Source organism: Dermacentor andersoni, chromosome 4, assembly GCF_023375885.2.
Source record: "Dermacentor andersoni chromosome 4, qqDerAnde1_hic_scaffold, whole genome shotgun sequence".
Lineage (NCBI taxonomy): Eukaryota > Metazoa > Arthropoda > Arachnida > Ixodida > Ixodidae > Dermacentor > Dermacentor andersoni.
The window spans coordinates 33,850,917-33,878,689 of NC_092817.1; the positions used below are offsets into that span (position 1 = coordinate 33,850,917).

At 42.9% G+C, this 27,773-nt stretch overlaps 1 protein-coding gene across 1 annotated transcript; it reads right to left on the reverse strand.

Moving 5' to 3' along the window:
- Positions 1 to 18,430: 18,430 nt before the first annotated feature.
- On the reverse strand, positions 18,431 to 27,508 carry LOC126536713 (uncharacterized). Its single transcript, XM_072287509.1, has 5 exons — positions 27,424 to 27,508; positions 24,991 to 25,133; positions 23,955 to 24,023; positions 22,819 to 22,899; positions 18,431 to 20,433 (listed from the first exon to the last, which is right to left on the reverse strand). Exons 2-5 carry the CDS (start codon positions 25,037 to 25,039, stop codon positions 20,321 to 20,323), a joined length of 312 nt encoding a protein of 103 aa, XP_072143610.1. The 5' UTR covers positions 25,040 to 25,133; positions 27,424 to 27,508; the 3' UTR covers positions 18,431 to 20,320.
- Between the last annotated feature and the right edge of the window lie 265 nt (positions 27,509 to 27,773).

The following is a 27,773-nucleotide window of genomic DNA, read 5'->3' on the forward strand; positions in this document are numbered from 1 at the left end:
CGTATTTTGTGGTTCTGCGCATTGTTTCCTTTTCTCAAAAAAGCACATGCTAGCTGGAATGGCCTACTTGAGCTTCGCGGATATTCTACAGTATCTGCTACGTACTGCATTGAAGTTATAGGTCTGAGGTAAGCATGAATGTGCCTTTCCAAGCTTTGCCCATGTGAAAATATTGGCACACAAAGGACAGAGATACTGCGATGAAGAAAGTATTAGTTTGGGGTACCTATTAACAATGCCTACTTGTACCTCATCGTAATGGCGACAGCTCGGGAATGTGAAGGTTGTAGGTGCTAAGAGAAGATAGCGCACCTTCTGTACAATTGGCGACATTTCAATGCACGAAGTTTTCATTAGTAGGCTCGACGAGATTGACTACCGTTTCCTTAAAAAAGTCAGGATTGTTGGATCCTGTTTCTAGTCTATGTCAGTACGAACTGCTTTAAAAGCGCTAGTGTGCTCTTTAAAAAGCATTGCGACTGACTGAAAAGCTAAAGTGTGCGCATAGGTTTCTTTTTTATCATCTCTTCTTTTCTCCTTACTTTTTCTACCCTCACTCCGTCCGCCTCTGCAAAGTAGCCGGCTGGATAATTAATATGGTTAGCATCTCTGCCTTTCACTTCTTGGTTTCTCTATCTTTCCCCCTCTGCTGTCTTCGATTCCAACTCGCAAACTGTCCGTCTTTGTGAGAAACACTTCAGCCCCTAATACAATATTTATATGGATGGACCTTCATTTTTAGACGTTCTTCTGACATCTAATGGAGATATAGCTAAGCTGAATGAGGACGCCATCCTCAGATTATTCAAAAGCCGCGCGTTGTATTTTTAGTGTTGGACATGGCATGACATGACATGGAGTCGGTTCATGAACAAAAAGCAAAAAACTTTAAATTGATGCCGAGGATTATCGTTTGAGCAAGCGCTATATAAAGGTGTACATGTTGGGACAGATAATGTTTGCAGCTGTGACGTCTTTGTCTGTCTCATGCATCTGCAAGATGTTTTTATGGAGTTAGTTTTACCGTTCTCGTTAAATGAATAGCTGTATAAAGTGCTTCACTTAGTTTTCGCGCCGGCTGTCCAGGTGCCATCATCGTATTGCGAGAAGTAGCGAATGAAGAAAGAAAAGTGTCGCAACTCAAGAATCGATCTTGGTTTCCCAGCATGTGGGCCAGCAGGTCGTACTCGTGGCTATGGTCGAGTTTTTATCCCAGGCCACCGATGTTTTGGGCGGCACTAAAAGCGTTCCTCGGAGTATAGTCATCAACATTTTTTTTTATGTGGTCCTGCTCACCCCAGATGCGTTGTCAAGCCAATCGTCGCTAGTGACAAATTCTAGTACCTAAGCAAAACGTTAGCTGTAATCGTTCTGCCGTCCTGTCCGCTCCAAATTTTTGATGATGACCTTATGGACGAAGGCACCAACATGAGCTTAGCAAACTCAAGCGTGTAATTTATTTCTCTCATTTTTATTGCACGCCCACTGACGTTGAGGCCTGAACCCTGCTGATGTCGCCGCGACTGCTTTCTTGCGTGGCTACAGTCACACGGAAAGGAAGAGCGGCTGTCTTGGAAAACACAAGCTGTCCCAGAAATATATTTACATGTACTACATAATCAGCAAACACTCACAAAGGTGCAATTTCTTCGGTGCACAAATACGGAGGAAGGATGATGAGAATAATAAAAATAAGTTGGCGTGGTACAAGCGGCAAGGAAAAACATCAAGGACGTGCTTAGGTGAGTGTCCGGCAAGCATGAGCTTCTGGTTTTGATAGTACCCAGAGTTAAGCGAGTTCTAATGGAGAGACGACGCATTACTCTGCAAAACCTTATTTGATTGAGTAACGTAAAAAATTGGGCTAGCTAGTTTTTTATAATTCAAAATATAAGAGCTTGACTTATCAAGGCCGGTCAATACTGATGAACAGACAAGGGCAGGCACTGACGTTCGAGTGTTGAAAGTCAGCGCTTGTTCTTGTCTGCTCTTCAGTGTGTTTCTCGCTCGAGCAGTCATGCTGTTGTACTTTGAATGTGAGGACGTTCTTCCTGGGCTTGCAGGAAGTTGTCGCGTGTTCCTTTATTGATTACGCTGCATGAACACGTGCGCCTCGCAAGTAGGGTCGCCAACCGTCCTAAATTTGGCAAGCCTGTCCCAACTTCTGAGCAAACGTCCCGAGTCCCGACTCGATTCAGTCGGGATTGTCAAATGTTCTACTTAATTCTACTGATTGAATTTTTGTCATCGTGCTAGTTATGTTGTAAGCTCTAACCGTTCAGAGTAACTCTACCTGTATTGGAAGCGATCATAACCGGGCAGCTACTGCACTTTTCTTGTTATAAATCGCGACACGGTAGGGCTAAAAGAAATTGCAAGTGTATAGACTGGTAGCTTCTGAAACGGACCAATCCGGTCAGCGCCAGCAACAGCGCTGCCCCGAGCGAATAGCGCTAAGCAGCGTCTGTATATCAAGAGTTTAATGGTTTCAAGAATGTCCGTACGTAAACAACATATTTCAATCAATCAATCAATCAATCAATCAATCAATCAATCAATCAATCAATCAATCAATCAATCAATCAATCAATCAATCAATCAATCAATCAATCAATCAATCAATCAATCAATCAATCAATCAATCAATCAATCAATCAATCAATCAATCAATCAATCAATCAATCAGTCAATCAATCAATTAATCAATCAAGCAATCAGTCAATCAATCAAGCAATCAGTCAATCAATCAGTCAATCAATCAAGCAATCAATCAAGCAATCAATCAATCAATCAATCAATTCCAATCATAATGATACGTGTTGTAGTGCTGTGTCAATTAACGATTATTAATACTATATAGATTGAAATGATGGAAACACACAAATGGACAGAAGACAAAATATGGAAAGAAACAGGGTGCTAACTTCCGCCGGAATGTACACAATTCCGATCTACTGTTGAGGTCACAAGAGTATAATGATAGAAATGGAAGATATCAGTTTTTTTTTTAATTATGGGGTTTCAGGTGCCAAAACCACTTTCTGATTATGAGGCACGCCGTAGTGGAGGAATCCGGAGATTTTTCTCACCTGGGGTTCTTTAACGTGCACCTAAATATAAGTACACGGGTGTTCTCGCATTTCATCCCCATCGAAGAAAGGGAAGATATGACGAAGAGTGGTCAACAGGGCAAAAAAGGACAAAACGACATGTCCCACAAACTAAAGTGAGCTGGTGAGTGAACTTTTTCATTAAGAATAGGTTCGGCCATTCTCGACGAATTAGAAGAGGCTCGTACAGCTCCTCCAGCATGCCTTCAAGATACTAGACGGGAAGCAGATGGTGATTTATGTCCAGAAAAGGTAATTAGCGTATTCTGTTCTCGCCATAATGAGCCAGCTTATCCAACTGACTCACGGTTACAAGCGGCTGGTGAAGAAAGCGTATTGCCAAAGTATTAACAAGGCTTCAAATAGGGCGAGTTATTTATATCTTGCTCGGTACAATCATGTTGATTTTTAGCACAGAACCAAATAAAAAATGATGCAACTACAAAAAAATAGCGGTAGAATGAATAACAACTGCTTATTTTGGGAAGTTGACGAAGAATTTCTATACACATGGTTTCAAAAACCTTGTACCAGCGTTTGAACTCTTTTCAGGTCCTTCCATATTCGCATTACTCCGCTTGCACTGTTTATTATTTTTCAAACACCGCCTATTCCTGAAGCACAGCGACTGAGTTTCATTATTCTTCATTTTTATTTCGACAATGAAAGAATCGGAAAAGCAAGAATATTGCTGAAGCTTTTCGTAGTTCTGAACCCGCTACGTATAGACCAGCGTTCACGCCACGATGAAATAGTAGAGCAAATTGGCTTCCCACGTAATGGAAAATATATTCTTATTTCGGAAGAAAAAAGCGAAGAACAATGACATTTGCTCAAACAATGGAGGAGCAGCCAGAGCGATTTGGCAACCCCGAAACACTGTGATCAAGGAACATTATGCGCGGTCTAGTCATTTCGGATGACTCGGAGATGGCCACAGGTCGACGCGCCAGTCGTAGCGAATGCAGATTTTGATCAAACGGAAGGTGATTTGATTACTCGCTCGCGCAGCCCATCTTTAGCTACGCCCTTCTTCGCTCTTGGAGAAGCCGGGGCTGGTTGTGAAAGAGCGGAAAATTTGATCCATTGTCTTTCCTGCTTTGCGACCATTCCTATTCCCTTTTTTCCCCCCACCTCATCCCCTTTACACGTGCCGCAAGCACGCACCTTTTCGAAAGAAGAGCCAGAAAAATTACGTCGAAGTCATTTCGAAAAGAAAGCGGATTAGAAAGCCTGTTTTCTCAACGGAACATTCCGAGTCAAAATAAATTTATCTTTTTTTTTTAGCACGCTGCAGCAGTACGCTTGTTCGTAAAGCAGCAAATGCTGTTGTTTCATGTGTTGATTTCAAGATTTGTCATAATTTTTATGAGAGCGCCAGCCAGCTCTCGAGCACTTCTTTCTAGAACTCCAACCGCCGACCTTTGTCTTTGTATTCATCGCTGATGTATAGACGAGTAACAACGTGTATTATAAGTCCTCTTTTACGTTACGTAAAATTGGTGCTTAGGGTTATTGTGTCCTTATGGAGTTCCAAGCCGGCTAGCCGACGTTCCTTTATGTAGGACTATATTTGTTAAGAGGCTCTTGACGAAACTAGGGTCAGGTGTCGAAACGTGGATGAACTTGCTCGGTAAACTTAATGTAATATTTTTCTTAATTCACAGCAGGTTTTTATACATCGAGCACAGAAAGCGCACATCAACTTTTCAGCAGCCGTAGAGCGTTGAGTTCATTAGCAGTGCTACATAATTCCTGACACCGTGGATGTACTTTGGCGTCGAGCGCCTATTAATTGCAAGACGCCAACTATGCAACACAAAGTAATATCAGTGTCAGTCACACAAAACTTCTGGTCATCCATCACCTCCACATGTTGGTGTAGCCGAATTGACTGATTATTCAATAAACTTACGCGTTCTTGGAATTTCATACATCTGCTCGTTACCTTGGTACTGCACGTATCCCTTTTCTTCATCGTAAAGTGATTCCCAGAGGTATCCTAAAAAAAAGCGCACTTTACAAACACAAGAGAAATCATTTGCTCCTTGCTACAAGCTTGTTCTACTGAACCGAGGAAGGCAATCTCAAGTGTTTTTAACTAGTGTTAGCACTATCATCTCGATTGTATACATTGGCTTGTTTAAAGCATTACGCACTAAGATTTTTCATTTCTGTCAATAATACACACACAAATATCAAACAGAACATGAGTTATAAGCTCCTTTAGAAGTCCCACACACACAAAAAAAAATAAAAGAACGCGTTTTTTTTTTTTGCTCATTTCGCCCAGATTGTTCAAGAGAAGCGAATATTCAAGTGCATAAACTCAATACTGGGAGAGACAATCGATACAGTTTTTTCTAACCATCTGATAACGCGTGTTGCATGCGTAGTTTGAGAGCTCAGATGATTTTTCTTATAAGATTTTCTTTAATTTTTTTTTATTACGGAGTTGTTAACTACGTGTTCTAGCTCGTTCTTTGTTTTTCTGCCTATTTCAGTCTTTAAACATGTCGACCACCTTTTTTCCAGGCTGTTCTGGACTCTTATGTTGCTTCTAAGTGCAGCAGTTTGCAGCCTCCTTGGTCGAAAAATGCTCGAGTAGCAGCAGCAGCAACAAATTCAATGCGCGACGCCAACATTGTGGCAAATACTATTGCCCGTTGCTCTCGTCTAGCATTAAAACGATATACTCCGGAATGCTGATAAATGGCATTACGATTTGCACCGAAACCTGGAGCAAAGTTGGCCAGGGTCTTCCGAGAGCTCCTTCCTGAAAATGCCAAAGAAACAATAAAAACATAACCCGATAAGGAAATCTGTAGAAGCGTGCGCTTACGCGCTTGTTTTTGTTAATTTTTATTATAGAGCATATAAAAAGATTGTTGTTTGTACGTCTTCTTATTGCTCTGTTTTGTGGAGCTCCGATGATAACTTGGTATCAAGCTCTGAAGAGACGGCTTTGAACAAATTGGCAATGACTTCTGAGAGCGACGCTGTGAACTTCTCGCTCGGCTTTTAAACGTCGGTAACCAAGAGTTCTATTTCGCCAACGTGTTCTTGTGGCCTTTCAGTGCTGTATTTATTTAAGGCTGTATCAATCAAGTTTCCTAAAATATTGTTGGTATAGGAAAATAAGGTGACATAAAAACTTGTACAAGGGCCAAATTCACAAATTATCGCGTGTACATTAGAGCTGTTTACCGTTGACCAGCCGCCTTCGGTGATGACATGTTCATTGTTGCAATGCGCTGGCTTCGACAGTTCTAGAGTAAGAAGCTTTTTTTTTTGCTGTGTGTGTGTGGGCGGGGGGGGGGGGGGGATCCGCAGTTAATTCATTGAAGGATGCTGTCAAGTTTTCAGCTCTAGGAATGCAGTCCGTGGGAAAGAGTCCGCCTTCTTTGTTTCATACCGTAGACCTATTGTGGAAAATCTCCCTATCTATTCAAATGTATTTTCCTGTTCTCTCAGGTGGGTTAGCTATACATATATATATGTATATATATATATATATATATATATATATATATATATATATATATATATATATATATATATATATTCAAGACCCTCGCTATGTAATGAGCGAATCCGGCGGCATTGATGCTTCCACGCAGCATGTGTGGGTTTATTGTCCAGTTGCCTTCACCCAAGAAAAGTTCACGTGCATGTGACGCATGCTGCCGAAAGGATGTTCCACATCTGCCGCCAAGGCTTTTGAGTGGTAGCACTGGCGAACACTCCCAAGGTTGTTTCTAGTAAAATAACACAAGCACCCCAGAAAGTGGATGGGACAACGGCGCCGTCGTAGCTTAGTTGGTAAGAGCGCCGCACACGTAATGGGGACGACGAGGGTTCGTACCTCACATGCGGCCAGTTGTTTTTTCACCCACTTTCCTTTTCATTAATTTATCATTCCTTTAATTCAAATAATTGCCCCATATGCTGTCCTTGGTGCCTTTTTACGTTTTCTTCTTATGATATATATATCCTTAATTAGGTATGCTTTAGTAGAGGTACCAGCCCTACACCTTCCATGGCCTCTCTGACCTCATTAATCTCTCAAGCGGTTGTCCATGAATGGTCACCAGTCAATAAACAGCCGCGAAAACCTGTCTGTTTTCTGCTCTGAAAACCGCGTAATTTGCGTCTCTGCGGTCTTATCACTTCTGTGAACTAAACGCCTAACGCACACCAGCCCTCAGCTTTGACCATTGCGGACGAACTGTTTCAAACACAATGCATGCGTATGTACTCAACTCCGTTGTACAAGCTTTATCTGTTAATATAACGGAAGCACCCAGCTTGTATATAAAATATCACAAAACAAAATGCGTCGGGACACAGCTCGCTTTGACGACAGATAGCCCACGTGTGCTAGATGAAGGGAAACGGTGGTGCAGCTCACTGCTTGTCGCCAGCTGCAAGCTAAGCCGTACACCACCGAATAGCTCACTTCGGAGTCGGAAAGTTGGTATCTCTGAACTTGAAAAGGACGGCGGCGCAGTCGTCACCCTCTTAGTTAGTATAATACTCAGAATGTCTATATAACAATGAGATAACGAGTACGTGGCGTTGGAAGGAGACTAACTCGCTAACTTGCGTTTTAGCGATAAAGTTTGAATGACAGGTGTATTGTGGCGTGTTGTAACACGACAATCGACATCCGCAGTGTTCTCCAGCGAAGAAAAGATTCCCGCAGCACCCATCTCACCATGACTGTCAAAATCAAGCGAATATCATTCGAGCAATGCTGCGACAGATCGTACACATGGAGTGAAGTTGATTTAACACGTGTAATGGTAACTCTGAGACTTACCTTGCTTCGGTTGTTTGCCACACACTCCGATATCGCTCCACTTCCTATGGCGCTTGTTTGCCAAGGTCACCCATGGGTAAAGCGCCATGACGACGACTGTATGACAACGAGGCAGTGACGATGGAAAGACGAAGGAATGATCCTGATGGGAACACAAAGGTGATATACCAACGCCGGCATGACGACAATGAGATGTCGATATTTAAATTATGAGGAACATGTAAAAACAATAGCATGACGACGAAGACGACGACATGAGGACAATGAAATAATGACTGTATGACGGCGATGACATGACGTCGACAGTATCACATCAACAGGATGAAGAAGCCGGAATGATGTCGATGGCACAACTATGGCGGCATGACAACGACGGTATCACAACGGACGCATGATAGCGTCTGAATACGACGCAATGACGGCGATGTCTTGACAACGGAGGCAGAATCACGATTTAATGACGACAGCATGATTACAATAGAACGACGAACAAGGAACAACGTTGATGGATCGACGAAGATGGTATGACGATGACGGATTGACGACAATCGGATGACCTTACTCAGGTGATGATGATAGTGAAACGACAGTGCGACGAAAATGGCCCGACGACGGCGGCCCGATGATGACTGATGACGAAGGCATGAGCAGCTCGATGTCGAAGTCACAATGACGACGACGTAACGACCGCGATGGCATCACGACGGCAGTATACATGACGAAGGATGCATGACGACGACGCAACGACGACGATGGCGTGACAACGGTATGAGAGCAATCAAATGAAGACGAATGTATAATGACAATGTCGTAACGATGACTGTATCATGAAACCTGTGTGATGACGCTGGTGTGATTACGGTAGCATGACGAGAGTCGTATGACGAAGCTGGTGGGACGACGATGACACAAGCATGACAACATGACGATGGTCTGACAACGGATGAATGATAGCGATTGCTTTACGATGACGGTATGGCAATGGCGGCATAGTCATGATTAAATGACGACAGCATGATTACGATAAAATGACGAAGAAAGATTGACATAGATAGATTTCCGCAACTTTCAGCAAAAATACGAAGCGCGAAGTTTATAAATCCGTAACTTTGTTTCGAACAGAGATATCGCAGTTTTGTGAATCGTATAAGTTGTAACTGTATGCTGTTACAATTCTCAGGAGGTACACTATACAAAATTCAGATATTGTCTTATTATTGCTGTTACTTCTGCCCAGCAGGAGTTGCCGTTTATGCTGCGTCGCGTCAACGTTTGCCACCCACCTATATTGACAACACTGTCAAACGCAACGCTGAACTTTGTTCATGTAGTAAATGCTTTGCCTTTATTTCACTGCCAATTTATGTTCTTCTAATAATTTAGAGTGTGCAAAGGTGGATAACTATTCTTGACTAATAAGACAGAATACCAAAAAATGCGGGATTGCTCTATAAATCTCCAACAACATAATTTAGCCCCTTATCTATAGATTAAATACCATGTATAAATAACTGAATGTGGAGAGAAGCTAACTTGGTTTGAAAAGGATACTCAATTTCGCAAACTGAAATTAACACGTGCGGCGTAAGCTTACTTTTTTAAGGCCACGCAGAATAGACACATACAGCGTATAAGCAAGATCGCCTATTACAATTAATATCAGTGTTGCACAAAACGTGTTCATACTCTAAAAATGTATCACGCAAGTCAATCCTGCAGGCGGGCAGCCTTGAGCCAGCTGACAGTCCTCCCATATTATGGTTTTGCTTTAAAAAATGAGTCAAACAAACCTACAAGTTCTCGGACACTCTATGAATATAAAGAGTCAATTTCGCGAGTTGTTCGAGTGACAAAATTTCTAGGTCACGTCTCAAGCCGGAGACTGGGCACTTCAGTGATTAAAAACACAGGGCTGGCCTTTGATTGGCCATATTTCTACGTTCGCTTTTGTCCGTCGGGTGCTTCTTTCTGTGGAGAATTCTGTGAGTTCTACCGAATAGCAATGGAAAACATTGTTTTGGTGGGGGCGTGAAAGGTCAGTCATGCAAATGGTAGCAGAAGTCTTCTGAAAACTGATCGTTTTCATGAACATCACCTCTTCAGAAGAACCAACAATCGCGAGTCCTGTGGACGTGTGTGAGAGCAGATTGCGCGAAAGACGTCAAAAGAAAGGGGAAAAAAGAGTGTTGAGTGATGTGTGCTGCGGTTATCGCAGAACGCTGGAGTGTGGCGAGTAAGGAACGATGCTGAGCCATCTTTGGCGTAATTTGAGGCAAAGTGAACAAAAATACCACGAAAATAGCAGAAGGCAACGAAGACACAGCGCTGTGTCTTCGTTGCCTTCTCTTGTTCTTGTGTTTTTTTTTGCGCTTTGCCTCAAGTTATGCAGTACCAACCAGCCCACCAGTCCGTTCTCTTGAATATCATTGGCGGTATATAATTTCTTTTCTAACTGCTTCTTCGGTGGAAAATCTAATGATACTTTACTTACGTTCGGGGTCGAATTCAAGACTTTCTAGTAACTTTGTCAAAATGTCACTCGCACACTTAAGTGCGAGCGACATTTTGTTATCGCGAGATCATTGGATAATTAGGCGAGAGGTGCTTCGGTTCTTCCTGAAGTTCCAACGTGATACGAAGTTGGAGTGTGAATGCCGAGCCGCGTGCGTCGAGGTAGCTTGGATAACGTGCAACGTGAGGGGCTTCGTGTCAAGCTCCTTGCGATACCGATTGTTGTTGCCAGATGAACTGTGACAGGCATCAGACCACACCTCTTCTTATAGGTGGCGCAAACGCAACTGCCGGTAACGTTCACAAGGCTTGCTCCACCCGCAGCAAGGAACACTCCTCCTCCTCAGTTGGCATTGAAGCGGGTGAACAATGTCCCTGAAGGCAGGTGCCAAACACGAGAAGCAAGAAAAGAAAAAGAAACGAGTGAGAAACAATTCAAGCTGCTTAAGTATGTGCTCAACATTGAACAGAATTTATTTAGCTCGTAAGCCAAAGTGTTTTCATGCAGTCGGACCTCTTCCGAGATGTCCGAGGAAACATTGGTTTCGGGGTAGTAATTCGAATTCTCCAATAGCGAAAAAAAAACATAGCTAAGTTAAAAGCCTGGCTTTGATTCTTTTCATTTGCGTTTGTTTTCTGTTTACTCACAATTCAATGACAATCGAACGCCCAGGCAATACGAATGACACTTGCCAAGATAAGAGCGATTTGATGGAGAAAGTTTGTCTTCGGAGGCTTCAAAACTGGAGTGACCCTGACATTTGCTGTAACATGAACCTGGGAAATCGCAAGTGACGATCGTGAAACGGGTCACAAGTACCCGGCGTTTGCATCTATGCGGCTACGCTCATCACCATTTGGCTGTGCCCTGGTGCCCCGCAAGTGCTTATTTAATATATTTCTTGTCCAATTTTGGTACGTATGCCTTGTGACAAATTCCACAAAAAAGAAAAAAAAAAGAGAAGGCCGCGTGCTTGCATATCATCCTCGTGGCAACATAAATCAATTAAATGTAATTAAGTTTCATTCAATTCAATTAAGAAGACACCGGAAAAGATCCCGTAATAACGAAAAACAATGAGAGGATGAATCATCGATTCTTATTTCAAGGTGATCGTCTTTAGGCTTTGTACTCAGAACTTGCCGAAAACTGCGGGAACTTCTCATTCACCACTTCACTACCAGCTGCACAATATCATTGCCTGCGCATAATATACAATCAATAGGAACTAAACAATTTATTATTCCACCAAAACATTGCTTTCAAATGTTGTGAGCTTTGACAAGTGAATTTTGAATCCATGACCACCAGTATTATTGATGTATACTCTCCCAAAATCTATTTTGTCTATGCTCAGACTTTGTACTTTCTTTATGTCAAACTCTATAGCTTGTCTACGTATAGCACATGGTTCAGCTTTCAGTCTCTCAGTCGGTACGCGTCGCATTACGCGTGCTTTCCTTTCCTGAGCATTTTCACTTATTTTGCCTACAACAGAACATCATGCAGCCTTTCTTGTTGGTTTCGTAGAACTGACTGAGCTCTTTCACTATTACGGGCTTATTTCTGTTGAACGTCGCTACGTCCTCTCGAGAAAAATCTTATGTCTGTTCTAAAGAAAAATGAAATCAATCCACTGAAGCCTGGGCATAGGTGTATCTTCATATTAGAAAGCATTACCACTTATATATTACAGCAGCGTATTGATTTTGCCCCTGCCTTAGAATAAGTGAACATGGCTTCTGAGGAAACTTTTGGTAGAATATCTGCAGGAAACACGAAAATGCACTTTCGCGGCCGGGCCAACTTTCATATTTTTTTTTTCACCTCTCGGTGCAGCTTAACGCGGCTCTATATTGTGCGGGCATCTTATATTTTGGAGTATCAGTAAATTTTCCTTTCAGTACAGACTTCTCAGATTCTAAAAGATGCCGTCGAGCAGCTGTTTTCAATTGCGAGGCGCTGTGCCGGGAGAAACGCATGTCCTTGTGTGCGATTACTCTGCCGCCCCTGTCGCACTTGGTGCTCTACGTTTCTCCGCCGCAGACTTCAACGCTGCAGAGAGCTGCCACCGAGCAGCAAATTTCGATAGTTAATATTTCTCATAGTCTCCGATTTCCTTGAGTTATCCTTAGTAATGGTGGAAGAAGAGTTGCGAGATGTAAAAATACAGGGAAAAAAACTGAGCACAAGATTAGAACCAGCTGTGATCTTTTTCGTTCTGTATTATTTGATCTCCTTCCTGCTAACGACACTGTAGATAAATTACTCTCTCTGTATCTCGTTGTACAGGGGAGCTGCTAGGCCAACTGAGCATTCCAAAACATTATACGCGTGCTTTCGCAGTGTCCTCACTTTTTTAGAAGTAACGAACTTAGTTTCACGTTTGTAGCTCATTTCTGTTTTTCAAATGACAAGACCTTAAAAGCTATTTCTTCTATATTAACATTTTTTTCGTAGCGTGACCTGTAGTGACTGGTTCTACCATGCGTGGCTTATACTGCGTGTTATATTTAATTCTTTGAGATTTGTCACATTGCTCTTTTTTTCCTTCCTTCTTCTGTGTCTCCCATTTTTATGTTTCTGTCTCCTCCTCCTCTCTGATAAGTAGGCAGGTTATGTACCCCTTCAGGTGGCAGTTGCCTACTTGCTCTTCGCTTTTCCTTTCCTGTCAAGTGCATATATATTTAAGAAACAAATAATATTGATAATAAGGAAAAACAAGAATACTTACCGAATGTATATTTAGAGGGAGTACTGGGAATGGTAGGGTTGTGTGCAGGTAAATAATGACGTGTATAGGTTAAGTGGGGGTTAAGTGAAAATTTCTAAGTTCTCGATTTTTGTTTGCTTGAAAGTGTTACATGTCCACATTTAGAAAGTTTCACCGGTTCGTTGGAAGAAAAGATGGCCACATTTTCTTATTTCGAAAGAATAAGAGTCAGGTCATAGGTTATGTGGAAATAGAAGGGTAGTTGTGAGCTTTGAAAATCACTGACATGCATGCCCAGGTAAATGTGGGTAAGTGAAGGACGGCACTTTCTAAAAAAAAAAAATCACCACCCAAGCGCACCGTACAGATGGTTAACCAGGGAACATGAAGTGTGCCGCCCCGGTGTTTATCACTGGTTTAACCCCGGTGGTTTATTAAACAATGACTTGGTAGGCTGCCGGATCTTCGGTACGTAGTTGCTGCTTGCGCTCGACTGCACGAGCCTGTTCTTGTGTCCGGGCTGCAGCATCGGCACAGCTTAGACGAGCTCGTTTCCGGTTCTGCTAGCGGCGTTGCTGATCGAAAGCTGCCTGCTGCTCAGGAATACGTACGACGCATGGCCTACCCATTGTGGAGCCAGAAAGAAACTGTTGGGCTTGGCTGCGACGGAGAGCAACGACGTCACTACTGGCGCAGCCAATCGCGCGCCTCTATTTCCCTTTCTTCTTTTCGCGCATGTGCATGGGATGCACCGGGGAAGTTTCCGGCCTACAGGTGACAGACGTACGGACGGACGAATCGGCTAGCCAGACACAGCCTCGCTGTAAAAGGCTTATGTAGCCATACTTAGGTAGCCATACTTTACAGGCTCTACAGCGATCATTCGCATTCTCTGAAGAGCCCTGCGGAGACGAAAAAACTACTTGTTTGCTTCTCACGCTCTAATTCTGCCTTTAATAAACAAGGCTCTATAGCATAGTTTTCAATCACATCAAGTTGATAATTTTATGGAATACTGGGATGTGAGCATCGTTTTACAATAATAGTGATAACGACTAATTAATATTCGAAAACTATTCGAAAGTATTCGATATTCGAGTCAATTTGATTCGCTTCTGGCACTATTCGATTCGTATTCGATTCGGCCTCAAAAATCACTATTCGCACACCGCTACATATTTCCGGGCAAATAACGTGGCAATCGTTTGTCGGCGCCATGCGGTTACAGTTACACCTTAATCCCTTTCCGACTTGCCAGCTTTCAGCTAGCCTGGTACCTAAGTTACAAGAGAAAAAGCTCTTGCACTAGATTGGTCTTTGGCTTCATTGCCAGGCAGGGATGGAGTTATTATATTTTTGGGGGTTCTAAGCTTACTTCCAATGAGCCCGTATTACTACGTTTGAATGTTTACTTGGCGATTAAGTGCATGGCAACTTATTATTTAACTGTACAGTGAATGCGTACAGTCACTGTGCACATTCAAGAAAACCGCACATCATGAGCATTGAAATCCCTCCTTCTTCCCAGAGTTTTCGTACTAGAAAAACAAAGATTAAATTGCGTCGTAAAATGTCGGCGTGAAGTAGGAGGGCGAAGGGGCACCAAAACACTTTGCATTCTCAGGGTTCCTTGGCATCAGAGTTCTACTCTTTTTCAAGCAGATTACATAATCACTTCAGTTTCATGCGCATATACGGTAAAACAAATGCATTTAATTCATCTGCACTACCTCGTGCCATTCGTCTTCGGAATGACCTCCCTGGTAACATAGCCTCCATATCTAACCCCGACACATTCCGCTGTCAGTTACTCACGCTTTACCCATTTAATACGGTTCACGAATGCCCAGTCTAGTGTATTTGATTGCGTATTTTTGCAATGTTGTATATTATTTTCATAAACACTATTCCTTTTGCTCTGTTACACTCTAAAAACTAAGGGAGTGCCGGGCACTCTCTTTGAGGGAGTAGCTGCTTGTCCCATATTTCACTCTCTTTTCGAGAGTAGATCGACCCTCTTTGAGAGAGAGTAGGTCAACTCCTCCTGACAGAGTTTTGTTACTCCACCGCAAGGGATTGCTAGTACTCTTCCGCAGAGTGATAATACTCTTCCCACAGGGAGTGCTAGTACTCTTCCGCAGAGTGCTAATACTCTCCCCGCAGGGTTAATAGTACACCGCCAGACCGAGTACTTCTACTCCCCCAAACAGAGTGCTTGTACTCCTTCAGAACAGAGTGCTAGTACTCTTCCCCATACCCTCTTAGCCAAGTCCTGGTCACGCATGCAGGCAGGAAATCAGATCAAATTAGGGCCGCTGATATACTGTTCCCTAAGCGGCTCCTCAGAGACACTGGCCCGATTCCAAGCGGCCTTCAGAATAGGCGTGAGCAAAGTTATGCAGGATTTTAAAGTCATTTTTTCCTGGCTATTTGCTGCCTACCGTGAGGCGTGACTGCTCTGAAGCGGCCTATGCGTATGCGTCACGAGCGCCACTGAGGAGAAAAAAAAGCGAATTATCACATAATCTGCAAATATCTTCGCAAATTTCACAATCAGGAGTCACACAATCTAATTAGAATACAATTGTTAAGGGAATCACATACTTATCAAGAGTCACAATGATCTATTCATCATGTGGATTCGAACCCGCGTACACTCGCATTTGTACAATTCACAACACGCATCATAACCATTACACCACAGCACCACCACGCCCAGTCGTGTTCTTTTAGAGGTTATATATATATACCAAACGTATTTGATGAATCGGCTGTGGTGGGTGGGGTTTCTCTGCAGTGTGCTGTGCTGTTGTGTACTGGAATACGTGTGCGTTCGCATCATTTCCATTCCTTGCTACGACTAACGAAGGAAGACAACGTAGACGACAACGTGAGAACTATTCACGGCTTGTCGTCACCGCAGGAAAATAACAAATGTGCCGTTCAGCTCATGATCGAGTGCTTCTCCAGTCCATGTTCTCCAAAATACGCGGATACAAAGTATTGCGCCAACCATCCACGTATGTGAATTTAATTCGCGCGTATACTGGTGAGCAACTGCGACGCCAGTACCAGGCATTTCGACGTGCCTCACGCTGCCGTGTAGGCGTTCTTTTCAAGTGCATTAGTTTAGAGTTTGGTTCAGTCCGCTGTGAGCTGTTGTCCTGCATTAGCAGCGGATCGTTAGCGTTTTGAAGCGCATGCATTCCAGCATTTGGAGACTGCTTATGCCGATAGCCGCGTCAAATGCATTGGCACGCATGTTTAAATGACTAATGTGTCCACTTGTTACGCGTGCACTGCTCGTATCCTGTGGCAGTGCTCGTTCTAAAAGCTTCGAAGACCATCTACACTCATGCGTGTGTTCAATTTATATATGCACAGGATGGACTTGCCGGCTAGTTGGTTGAGCATTTTAGAAGAAACAGCGCAACACAAGGACGACGCAAAAACATGCCACACCACGAAGCGCTGGTGTGGTTGATGCTTTTTTTCGTCCTTGTGTTTGTGCTGTTTCTTCTTCCACGATACACGCACACCACAGGTACGCGAAAGATTAGGAGCATAAGTGGTTAGCTCTGTTTTCCCCGTTTTCTCTCAGTGTCAATGGCACAGTGCGTTGCCCGGAATTGTGCACGCTTACCCCCATATGCAGAAATGCATCATAACTTGAAGCCCATGCTTGACTTGATCTAAACGACGCAAGTCGTGAACGCACCAAAAGAAAGGCAGTGAGCGTCTTGGGGGACGTTCGCACCAGGCGTCGTTTATATCAAGTCAAGCATGAGCTTTGTATTAAGATACATTTCTGAATACGGGGGCTAGACATCTGCTTCTTCCAGAAAATGTCGAAGAAACGCCCGCCAAAACCAGGCACATTCGTAAACTTAACTAGGCAATACGAAGCTCCATAGAAAAAAAGAAGAGTGGTATTAAAAGCTTTCAGTATTTTTCTTTACTCTAAAATAGTTGCGCTCTCGTGGCTTCACTGTACAGAGATAGTGCAGCGTTAGCTAGAAAGCATGAATTTCGTAACTCCATGCCAAAATAAGTTTGTAAAATTATTTAGGTGCTAGAATCCAGGGTTTGTTGCGATCCTTGAAATCCTTTATTTCTAAAATGCCATGTTCAAGGCATTGAAAACCCTTGAATTTTTAGAAGTACTGGAAAGTCCTTAAACTTGTACACTTGGCTAGACTTAGCAGACATTGCCAAGCGCTTTTTTTCCCTTCTGTGACACTCTTTCGCATGTCACAGAAAATTGTCTCTGGAGGTAATAGAAGGAAAGCGACATCCTTAAAGTTGAAATTACAAAGGAGCTGCAGATACCAGTTTTATGCACATGGAACCGGCGACAAATGTGCTTGGAGGAGCAGAAGCAGGAAGCTCAACAGTTGAGGCATTCGAAGAGAAGCCGTGAAGAGTAAATTGAGAGCGACAGACACAATAAAAAGAAATTAGAAATGACTATTGCTTATTTGATGGTGAAAAAAGCTGAGGCAACAGATGACATCACATACACTGTCAAACCAAACAGTATTCAAAAACTGCAAATGTTGCAGGTCCAAGTAGTTAATTGTGCTATTGCAGAAAAACTTTGAGCGCTTTCTTGAAATGCTTCCTTGTGTGCATTTAGTGGTGGGTGGTGAAAGGCAAATTAGCAGTCTTTCAAATGTTTGAAATCACTGAAATGCGATTTGTTTTGTTTTCTTTTGTTTGCGTTAAAGTTAACGGTGTTCTTGAACAAGTTATTGCCTGTCCAAACTACTACACACATTGCACGAGGTCCTTGAAGTTACTGTGTCGGGGCCTCGAAAGTCCTTGAAAACCATTGAATTTTTTTCTTCAATATTGCTACGAACCCAGTAGAACAACTGTCATGGAGTAAATACCTTGGCTGAACAGGGGCTTATACGCAGAGCACAGGAAGACTAGAAATGCAGTAGTAGGCATGGAGGGCCCTGAAAAAAATGTGCCACATCCGCTCGTCTGCCTTATGTTTCTGCACCGACTGTCGCATTTTTAATAGAAGTGCACTTTCTGTTCTACTCCAATAAACGCAACATTACGAACTCCAGTGTGGGGCAGTCCTTCAGCCAGTGCAGAACTTTTTCTGTACATCCGAGTCAGCTCTGTCATTTTTCCAGCATTGTAGTACAAGATTTGTTAAACTGGTTTAGCAGAATATGAGCAGTATACTCTTAAATTAGCTGTTTATTTGTATGCACAAGTTCAGGTCCTCAGTTTGGTTGCATGACAAATTGCCATACCTCAATAGATACAAGAAACAATTTTATTACAGTTTAATAAAATCCAAACAGTAATAATCACAACAATATAATGACATACATTTCTTTTGGTACGTATACAGCCCATGTCTTGGCAGTGTATAAATTCAACTATACACCGCAAGTACTGTGTCCTGACCACTATTATTCACATGTGTAAAACCATCACAGCAATTCAACAAATATCACAGTAATTAGTGACATACACTTTGTAACTGCTTTACATGAGCATAATGTATACAAATGGTCCCTGTGTACCTACACATGACTAGTGCCACCCGAGTACTATTACTCACAGGTGTAAAACCAACAAAGCAGTTCTTTAAAAAATATCACAGCGCTTAGTGACGTACATTTTCTAACTAGCTTATATAAGCTTTATACAAACATGAGAACATACACAAAGCTAGCGGTGCACCCGCATAGAAGTGCGGCCATCTGAACACGATTATTTGCAAGTGTAAGCTCAACAGAACAGTTCGTTATAGTGACGCACATTTTGTAACTGCCTTATACAAGCTTAGTGCAAGCACAAGAATGCAGAAAAATATAAATTAAGAACTTGCTCTATGCATACACAAAGAGATCAACACAAATGGTAAACACCGCTTTGAAGACAAATGTGACTGTGGCAAAGCGCAGTGCTGTGCCGGTTGAAATTGCCACCCACAAAAGTATTGAGCAATGCTTAAACCACAGGCTATAAAGTGCTGAAAGACTGCGTCTCTAACGTAACTATGTTAATTCAAATTTCTTGAATATAGGGCTCGCTTGCAGATAAGGCATCTGATCCAACTGACCTGATTTTACACCTGCTACATGCATACAATGCACTCAGATATAACTGGTAATAATAATTATAAAAGGCATTTAAAAACTTGATAGTATGATGAAGATGCATGACTAGAAAAGTTCTGTCCCCCTCGTACTTGTTAAAAAGGTGTAAGTACGACACATGTTCTTTATTTCCTCAATTTTTGCATTAATGGACAGCCGGGAACCTCGAACCGACACAAAAAAAAAGATACTGCTATGTTAATAGTGTTATGAATAATTTTTTGTGAAAGCTTTTTTACAGACAAGTTGCAGTCTCGTTTCTGGAGGTTGAGCTGTATCTTGCAAAATAACTTGAAAAGTGGTCACATGGGAGCATGACACTATATCATAATGTTAGTTTCAGTTGACTCTCTTGCCCTACAAGTCGCTGCTCACTGTGGCCAGTGATGCAACAGCAGTGTCTGTGTGATTTTCGTCACACTTCTGTCCTATGCCATTCTTACCAGAGTTGGCGGCACATAGATACCCAAATTTCGAGTGTTGCTTTCTCAGGTGGTTGCCTTTGATTTGCTCAATATCAGTTGGCACTTCAGCTGCATCAAACTTCTTTTTTACCTCTTCAACAACAACATCAACAACAATCTTATGACACCTGTGTTGTCCTTCTAGTTGCCTACAAAGACCAGTCAATCTAGCAACAACACTGACAGTCTCTACTATCTTGTAATAGGAGAGAGGTGTGTCCCACCATGTGTTCCACGTTGTTGTCACTATGTGGGCTGGCTGGGGAGGCAACAACTGTAATCTGTTTGCATTTGCATATATTAAAGTGATGCTTGTACTGTGTTATAACACCTAACTTAGTCTTGCACTTGCTGCACAATAACACTGGCTCACAGTCGTGGTGAAAAGCTTTTGTATGTTGAGCAAATGAGTTGTATCCACTACAAAAAAAGTCAGTGATAGCACACATGTTGCTCTACCAGGCCTGGTGTGGTTCCTTCTGACACTGCTGCTGATGCTGACGCGCTGCTGCTTGCCTCGTACACTGTTGCAGCTGCAGTAGACATGGCAGTCTCTGTATCTATTGCTGCCGTGTCATCTGTCATGGTAACTTCCAAGTGGTATCGGGCTCACTTCTGCAACAGAGATGTTGTTTGCCCCTTGAGGGCTCTCATGATCAGGGCCAATAATTTCGTAGGCATTGTCTCCTGCATCGAAGAACCAATAAGAACAGCATGAATTAATAAACATAGCTCTAAAAAGTACGGACGTCAAGACTTAACCACAAGCTTTGCACATAAGTGACCGGGCTTAATGAATAATACTTGCAGGAGGAGTTACACAATTGTTTGTGTATATTACAGTAAAGCCTCATCAGAAGATATTCAAGAGGCACGGGAAACATGTCTCTCGAAACCAAAAATTTTGAGACACTGAGGAGCCAGACTAGATCACTTTATTATGCATCATCACTAAAGTATGTTTTAATATATCTGAAGGAATAAATGCTCAGGGTGGCTTAAAGGGCCCCTAAACCACTTCTCGACATTTTTTGAACATTTCAAGTAAACACGCGTATCGAAATCAGAATGCCGTCACGATCGACGAAGCCAAATGCCAGAGTGCGTAGCACTGCCGGAACACCACAATATGAAGAAAATGACCCCGTGCGCCTCTCTGGACCTATCCTGCACCCCCCAGTTTGTCCTGACGTCACCAGGCTGTCTCTGATGATGTCACCAGTTTCCGGTGCTGTCGATTGGTCGAACGAAAGTGTACGACTGCCGGCAAGGCCTGCAAGCAAATACACACACTCCTTCTTCCTCGTCGCGTTGCGCGCGATGCCATTGTGGGCTGCCAATGGGGGCAAAGAACAGAAACGTCAACAGAAGGGTCTCCCTATGAGGCTCTTCAACACGAGTCACCATACAGTTCCGTTGTATTAGCGCCACCCCTCGCAGGACGACGGGCCAGCGCGGCAGCAACAGAGCTTGTTGGTGTTGGCCTGTCCCGTAACATTTGGAGGTGTACTAGGCAATGAAAAGACGATACTGTCCATATGGCGTGTACCAGATGAAAGAGTAAAATGAGTGGGGACTACTTTTCGATAATCAAACACACGTAGCTCCACTATTACTGCACCGTTTCGAAAAATTCTCGTGGCTACCTGTTCATTGCCTTATTGTGTAGAACTGCAACACCGCAACTAAATTTCAACCTCGGTGGTTTAGGGGCCCTTTAAAGCAGACATTCACAGCTTTTTAGTGACTGTAGATTGTGTTAGCTTCCTTCCCAACTTCTGGAATTTAAACACTTCACTTTGCAAGCCTTGTTGCTCGCAGTACCTTTGAGGTGCTCTTAGACGCTCGTCAGCTTCAACTGCCGACACTTTCTGCCCTGCACTGTCCTCGTTGCCCTCCTTTTCTGGTTCATGCTAAAAGAGACATGCGCGATTGACTTGTGTAAGGATTGCGTGATCTTTACGCCCTTCGGAGCACACAAGTTGCACAAAGTGAATGTGTCTGGGTTGTGTCCCTTCGAAGTAGTGAATACTTAAAAAGTCATCCTTAGTAACAAAGGTGTCTCTTGTATACAGTATTGTTAACGTGGCAAACATCGGAAAACCAACCAAACCATTTTCAGATGTCTCTTACAACCAAGTGCATCTTGTAATGAGATTCTACTGTACTGAATATTTTTCAACTATGGATCATCTGCATGTACATATAGTCACAAAGACATGTGTGGAATGGCGAATCGGGAAACAGTTCGTACTCTTACTTTTTGTCCCTAACATAAGCAGCTGATAACAATATGATAAAAAAGCAGGCATGGAGGCTAGAATGGAACATAATCCTTCAGCTCTAAACAGTTTTTTGGGCCCACATCATTCCCTCACATGACATAAGGAAACAACTTGATTGCAGTAATGGCTGCATGTGATCTGAGTTGATTGAAACAAACTATACGTAAGGTTGTCCGGTATGTAATTTTATCAGAGTGCTTTTTAGATGTCCTGCTGGTGATCTTGGCTGCGCGATGCTTCTCATGCTTTTTGGCACGATTCCTTTTTTTCCACTCCACTTTTTTTTCAGATTTTCTCCCTTTCCCTTCTCCCTTGTGTAAAATAGCACACTTGAAGTATCAAATCTGTTGAACTAACGTGTGTATCAAACCTGTTAACATGTGTGCTTCTCTGTGGTCTGTGTTGTATTTTTGCGCTGCACAATTCAATTCAAGATGAAAGATGGAACGTCCCTGCCTTTAGTTTAATTGTGTGTGTGTGTGTGTGTGTGTGTGTGTGTGTGTGTGTGTGTGTGTGTGTGTGTGTGTGTGTGTGTGTGTGTGTGTGTGTGTGTGTGTGTGTGTGTGTGTGTGTCATGTTTTGAAATATATGTACATTCAGGAGTGCCTGCATGCCCTTCTCTCCTGCTCCAGTGACGAAAAGGAGAGCCTGTTTATGTACCATAGTAAAAATTCAAAGGTTTTCGCTGCGCCCATTTCATCCCTTATCATATGGATCTGTCACAATACAGAATAGCAGTGGTCCATAATACTAGCCCATCCCAACATAATTATAAATTACCACATACCGACATGCTGCGAAACAGCTGTTGCAAAGCCGCTGGTGAAGGCAATTTCCACAGCACTGCAGTGGTACAGCCGAGTTCCACCTGTATAGTGACAAATCCATATGCGTGTTAGCAACTCAGTAGTTGCTGATGGTTTCATAAGCTTTACACTACACAATAAAGTAATCTAGACAACTTTGTTGGAACAAATGCACATAATTAGGACACCACTTAAACACTTAACACAATTAATTGCCCCCAATCTCTCACTCACTAAGGGATAATACTACTGAAACATCGGTGGAGAGCTCAGATTAACACAGCCCATAAAGGACAAGCGTTCTTTGAGGAAAACAGCTATAACAGCGGTTAGTTTTCTTGATCATTTTATGTGGTAGCTTTGATTTAAATGTCATGCAGTACTATAAAATATGAAGTGCCGCATTTCTAGCAGCAGAAGGCGTCGTCAGGCTCATGGTACAACAGATTTTTGCACTGTTTGTCAGTGAGCCGACACATACAAAGAAAACCGAATTCACACATTCATATACAGTGTCAAGTGCACTTCTCCTTCTGAAAACGCAGCCACCAGTTCCAATGTTGCTGAAAGGAAAGGTTATATAAAGTGCCAGACTGCATGGAACTGCCACTTATGACTGTAAATGTATGGTCTGCTGATTGCAGAGGTAGTCACATGCTATTTCTAGTCTCTTTTAGAAGCATTACTAAAGAATAAATTAAAATCTATTCATAAGTCACGAATTTCATGCATCCACAATTTGGCTAAATAACCTGTGAGAAAAAGACATGTTTACCTGGAATAGCAACCTTTTTTCCTGCTGCAAAACTTTCCTTCGAATTAATGAAATAACTTTACAGCGTCATAATGTGTTTCTCGCAACTACTTGCCGGCAGTGGCGAGTTAGTGTTTATATCCGACTCATTGGGCGACAATACTGCCAAACACAAATGCTTCACAAACACGAGAACACGTCCCTCGCAGAGAATAGCAACCATATATGCCTCTGTGAGACATGATCGCACCTTTGTGGTCAAAATGTACATGAGAACGACATCACCATCTCATTAAAAAAAAAGCCTCCGTACAAGGCAGCCGCCAACTGCATAATGTGAAATTGCAACTGATGTCCACTTACTGGTGGCCTGTGTTTGAGTCACTTTTGGCAGTTGACTGGGTGCTGAGAAATGCACGTCCTGGGTTGTCCCTGCAAAACATACAGGGTTATGTCAAATGTTGAAAATATATATATGCCGGCATTTCATCAGTCAGAAAACAAACGAGTAAACTAATAAACAACTGTAATGTAAACAGAGTACACATCATAAGATAGGCTGTCAACTGTTAATGCATTACGCAAAAAACCTAATGCATAGGAAAGACTATATGTATACACACGAAGCTGACACACAATTTAATTCGCTCTAGGTTTTTCCGTGCAGTATATTCAAATTATTATGTCTCATGGTTAGAGCATAATTAGTGTAAATTACGAACTAAATTATCTACCCTGGAAACTTTTCTTCAATATGCACCTGTGCGCGCTTCGAACAAGTAGCGTTGTAAAATTTACGTACATGGCATTTAACATAGTTACTGAACACGGATTTCCTTTGCCCTGTGTCGTGTACAGTGAGCTACATATATCTGCCCCCCCCCCTTTTTTTTTGTACTAGCCATACTGCGTGCCACTGCACCTATACGCACGTCAATAAACCTCACGACACAGAAATAAAAAAAGCGCCAATCACCCATGCCTGCATGTTGTAGTGGGCCTAACCTAACCAAGCATGGGCTGTTGCTTTTTATAGTAAACACAGGCACCGTGCTCATTGCAAGTATGTATCATGTCGCTAAGCAAATATGCAATTTCATTGTACCACTATTTTTTTATCACATGGATATATCTGTTGAGAGGCAAGACAAAAAGCAGTCACTTCTCAGAACTAATCAGCTTTCTTAAAACACATTTTTAACTTTTCAATGACACTTGCTGCTATGTGTTTGTCTCCAGAGAGCATACTTGATTTGACTTTCCAATCAGAGACATTACATAAATATACCATGTTAAGATGACTGCCTGGAGCACGTGAGAATTTTCATCTTCGTGTAACATACTGTATCTTGATTTTGTTGACATTTGGTCAAATGGTACACCCAATATACCCACATACTAGTTTTCTTGTCCAAATAACATGCCAATGTATTTTGATTTTTTGGCATTGGCTCCTCTGCACTACGTGCAGTCGCGCTGCACTGGCTCTTTCACATCCTCGTGTCCTTGCAGCTGCCTTCTTGCGTTATATAAAGCGGGTGCCTGAAAAATATTGTATGCAAAAGTCAACACAAGGGCGTGGTGCAAAACAACATGAAGACAGTCAAGGCCATGGCAATAAAAAAGTCTTAGCTCTTAGTCTTCCTAGTGAAATGCATGCAAAACATCCAAATGACTGCAACAGTCAACTGCTAAACTAACTTCAATTTTTAGATTTAAGCAAAAAAACAAATAAACCACAGTTCATCCTTGTTTTTCATGAATGTTAGAATACTCCTGCTAATGAATAGAATATTGGTCATTTTCAGACGTCATAGGTCTGTCATGAGTCTGGTGTATCGCAAACACCACTTGTGACACATCCTAAGCACGTGCCCAGTGTGCCCCCCCCCCTCTCCCGCTCCCGCACCATCCCTGGTTGTGCCACTGCTGAAGCCCTAATTTGAGGATTATAGCTGCAAACATGATGCTCAGTAGGGATGAAAATATTGTCCTTCAGCTCAATGGATATATGGATGTGCCTATAAAAAAGGGCAACAAGGCTTGTTATGGCAAGCTTACCCACATTTCAATACTAACAAGTTCACTGCGGCCTGCATCTAAGCTTACTAAAAGGCATGAACTTATTTTCATGCATGAGGTGCGCAGTGGAGTTCATTTTTGACAGACCCGACTACTGCTGCAGTTTGAAATCTAGCATTTTAGATTCTTGTAGGCATGTAAAGGTTGCAGTTAAACCGCAGTTATTAGTTTATTACACCAACCTATTGTTCTGTGTACGACAGACTGGTGACACGGAATTAAAGCAACATTTTATTTTGATATTTTATTTCTCTACTAAAAATATTCAAGCGATAAACACATCTTGATCTGCCATGCTATAGCAAAATGCACACATTACGCTTGTAACCCCCAGAGGAAGGCTGATTTAGCTGTTCATATGACATAACTCTGACACGCCAACTCCTATTAGCAAATGCACAGGCATGTCCAAAACAATAAGCGTATGCAAAGCGCCCCTGCAATTGTAATTCCACACAGCAGCCGTTATATTCGATGCCGATGCGTAACTAGCTGCTCGACAATTCACCGAGTTCGTAGACCATAAGCATCCTTTTCAGTTTCGCACCGTGCACGAAAACCGCAACAGGAGACAAAACCAGACCTATAATCACACCATTTCAACATGAGCAAAAACAGTTCAGTCTTAGGGATAAACACTGTGAGAGCGATTTAGTGCGCGACGGCGACGAGCGACGGCTTCGAGCGACAAAACGGGCCGTCGCTTGAACAGATGACTCGGTTCTGGAAATCTAGAAATCGTCGCTCGTCGCCCAGAAGTGCTATGAGCGACTAGCCAATAGCGCGAAGCCGGAACTGGATGTACTAGTACTGTACATACATCGCTCAAATACTACCGATTGTCGCGCGGAACGAGCAAATGATTCAATTTTTATACGTGCAAGGATAAGAACGTACTGCAAGACCTCCGGAAATATTTTATGCTACTTTTTATAGTAAAATACATCAACGTAAATTACTAAAGCACGCGTCACGCGTGAGTGCAGCCCTCATGCCGGCAACACCGGGGAGGCGTCGCTCAAGATCGTCGCTCGCACGGAGTACGACTTGTAGGCGACGAGCGAACGCGACAGCCATCTCCGTCGCGTCGCTTGTAGCTGCCGCGCGCAAGATCGCTTATATGGGGTTTATACTTTTTTCAGCATAAAACATGGATTCCTCATGCGTTTTCAGTAAGTTCAAGATAACGCGCCCAACTGACCTCTTGCAGCATGCAGCTGAATGCCTGCGGCAAAGTTTCTAACTAGCACTGGTGCTGCACGTAACTTCAGTGGTGGCAGATTCCCCCTGCGCGAGACACCGTCAAGCGCGCGGTTTATTTATAAAAAGAAAGCATGCTGCCAGCAAAATGACGCCTTCTGTTATCTGATTCCTTAGTTCAACAGCGTTCCGTACACAGTAGACTGCCAAACTGAATAAATTCAAACACACAAAACGCACGCTAATCACGCTCCGCATTGGCTCGGAATCACGGACTGGTGAACTAACCATTTTAAGCGTCCTCTCGCCTGGCGTCTTATTGAACATACCATAGTTCTGGCAGCGTTTGCGATTTTTAAAGCTCTTACGGACAACGGCAAAGTGATAAAATCACATGCAGTTATCGCGACGACTGGCTTTTTCGATTGACATCGAGAGACAGCGCGTACGCCTAGTCCTTTGTCAATCGCGTCGGCTAAGCGCAGCGACGACTTCCTGGCGATAGCATGACATATACGGAGAATGTGCACCTAAGTTAGAATTCACTTACCGTGGAGGATTTGTTGTTATATCCAAGGCATGACGAACGACTGTCGTGTTTTCGTGGCGACGCGAGATGGCCGACACACGATCTCCTTCGGCTGGCCTTTGCTCGCTGGACGATCACCTTTCTTCAGTGCTGTGTTGTTCCGCGATCTTGAGCGCGCGCGCGCGCGGTGGAGCCACTCCGAGTGAAAAAGTAGAGCGCTCGCTACGCGTTCCTTTGAACTGCGGCGGCCTGTTCTCTTAGAAGCAAAACGATGTGTTCTTTGCTCAGCGTGCATGAATGATACATTGCCATGTTCGGGGCCAGCCACCTACAGTTGAAGCAGAAGATTACGCTACGTTTTGTTTTCTATT

What these genes read in the sequence shown, in the direction of transcription:
- LOC126536713 (XM_072287509.1), bottom strand. Translation starts at nt 25,039, where the DNA reads ATGCCAAAAAATCAAAATACATTGGCATGTTATTTGGACAAGAAAACT. An exon ending in GACTCAAACACAGGCCACCA is followed by an intron (nt 22,900 to 23,954) that starts GTAAGTGGACAT and finishes GTCACTATACAG; the next exon opens with GTGGAACTCGGCTGTACCAC. An exon ending in AGCTGTTTCGCAGCATGTCG is followed by an intron (nt 20,434 to 22,818) that starts GTATGTGGTAAT and finishes TCTTCGATGCAG; the next exon opens with GAGACAATGCCTACGAAATT.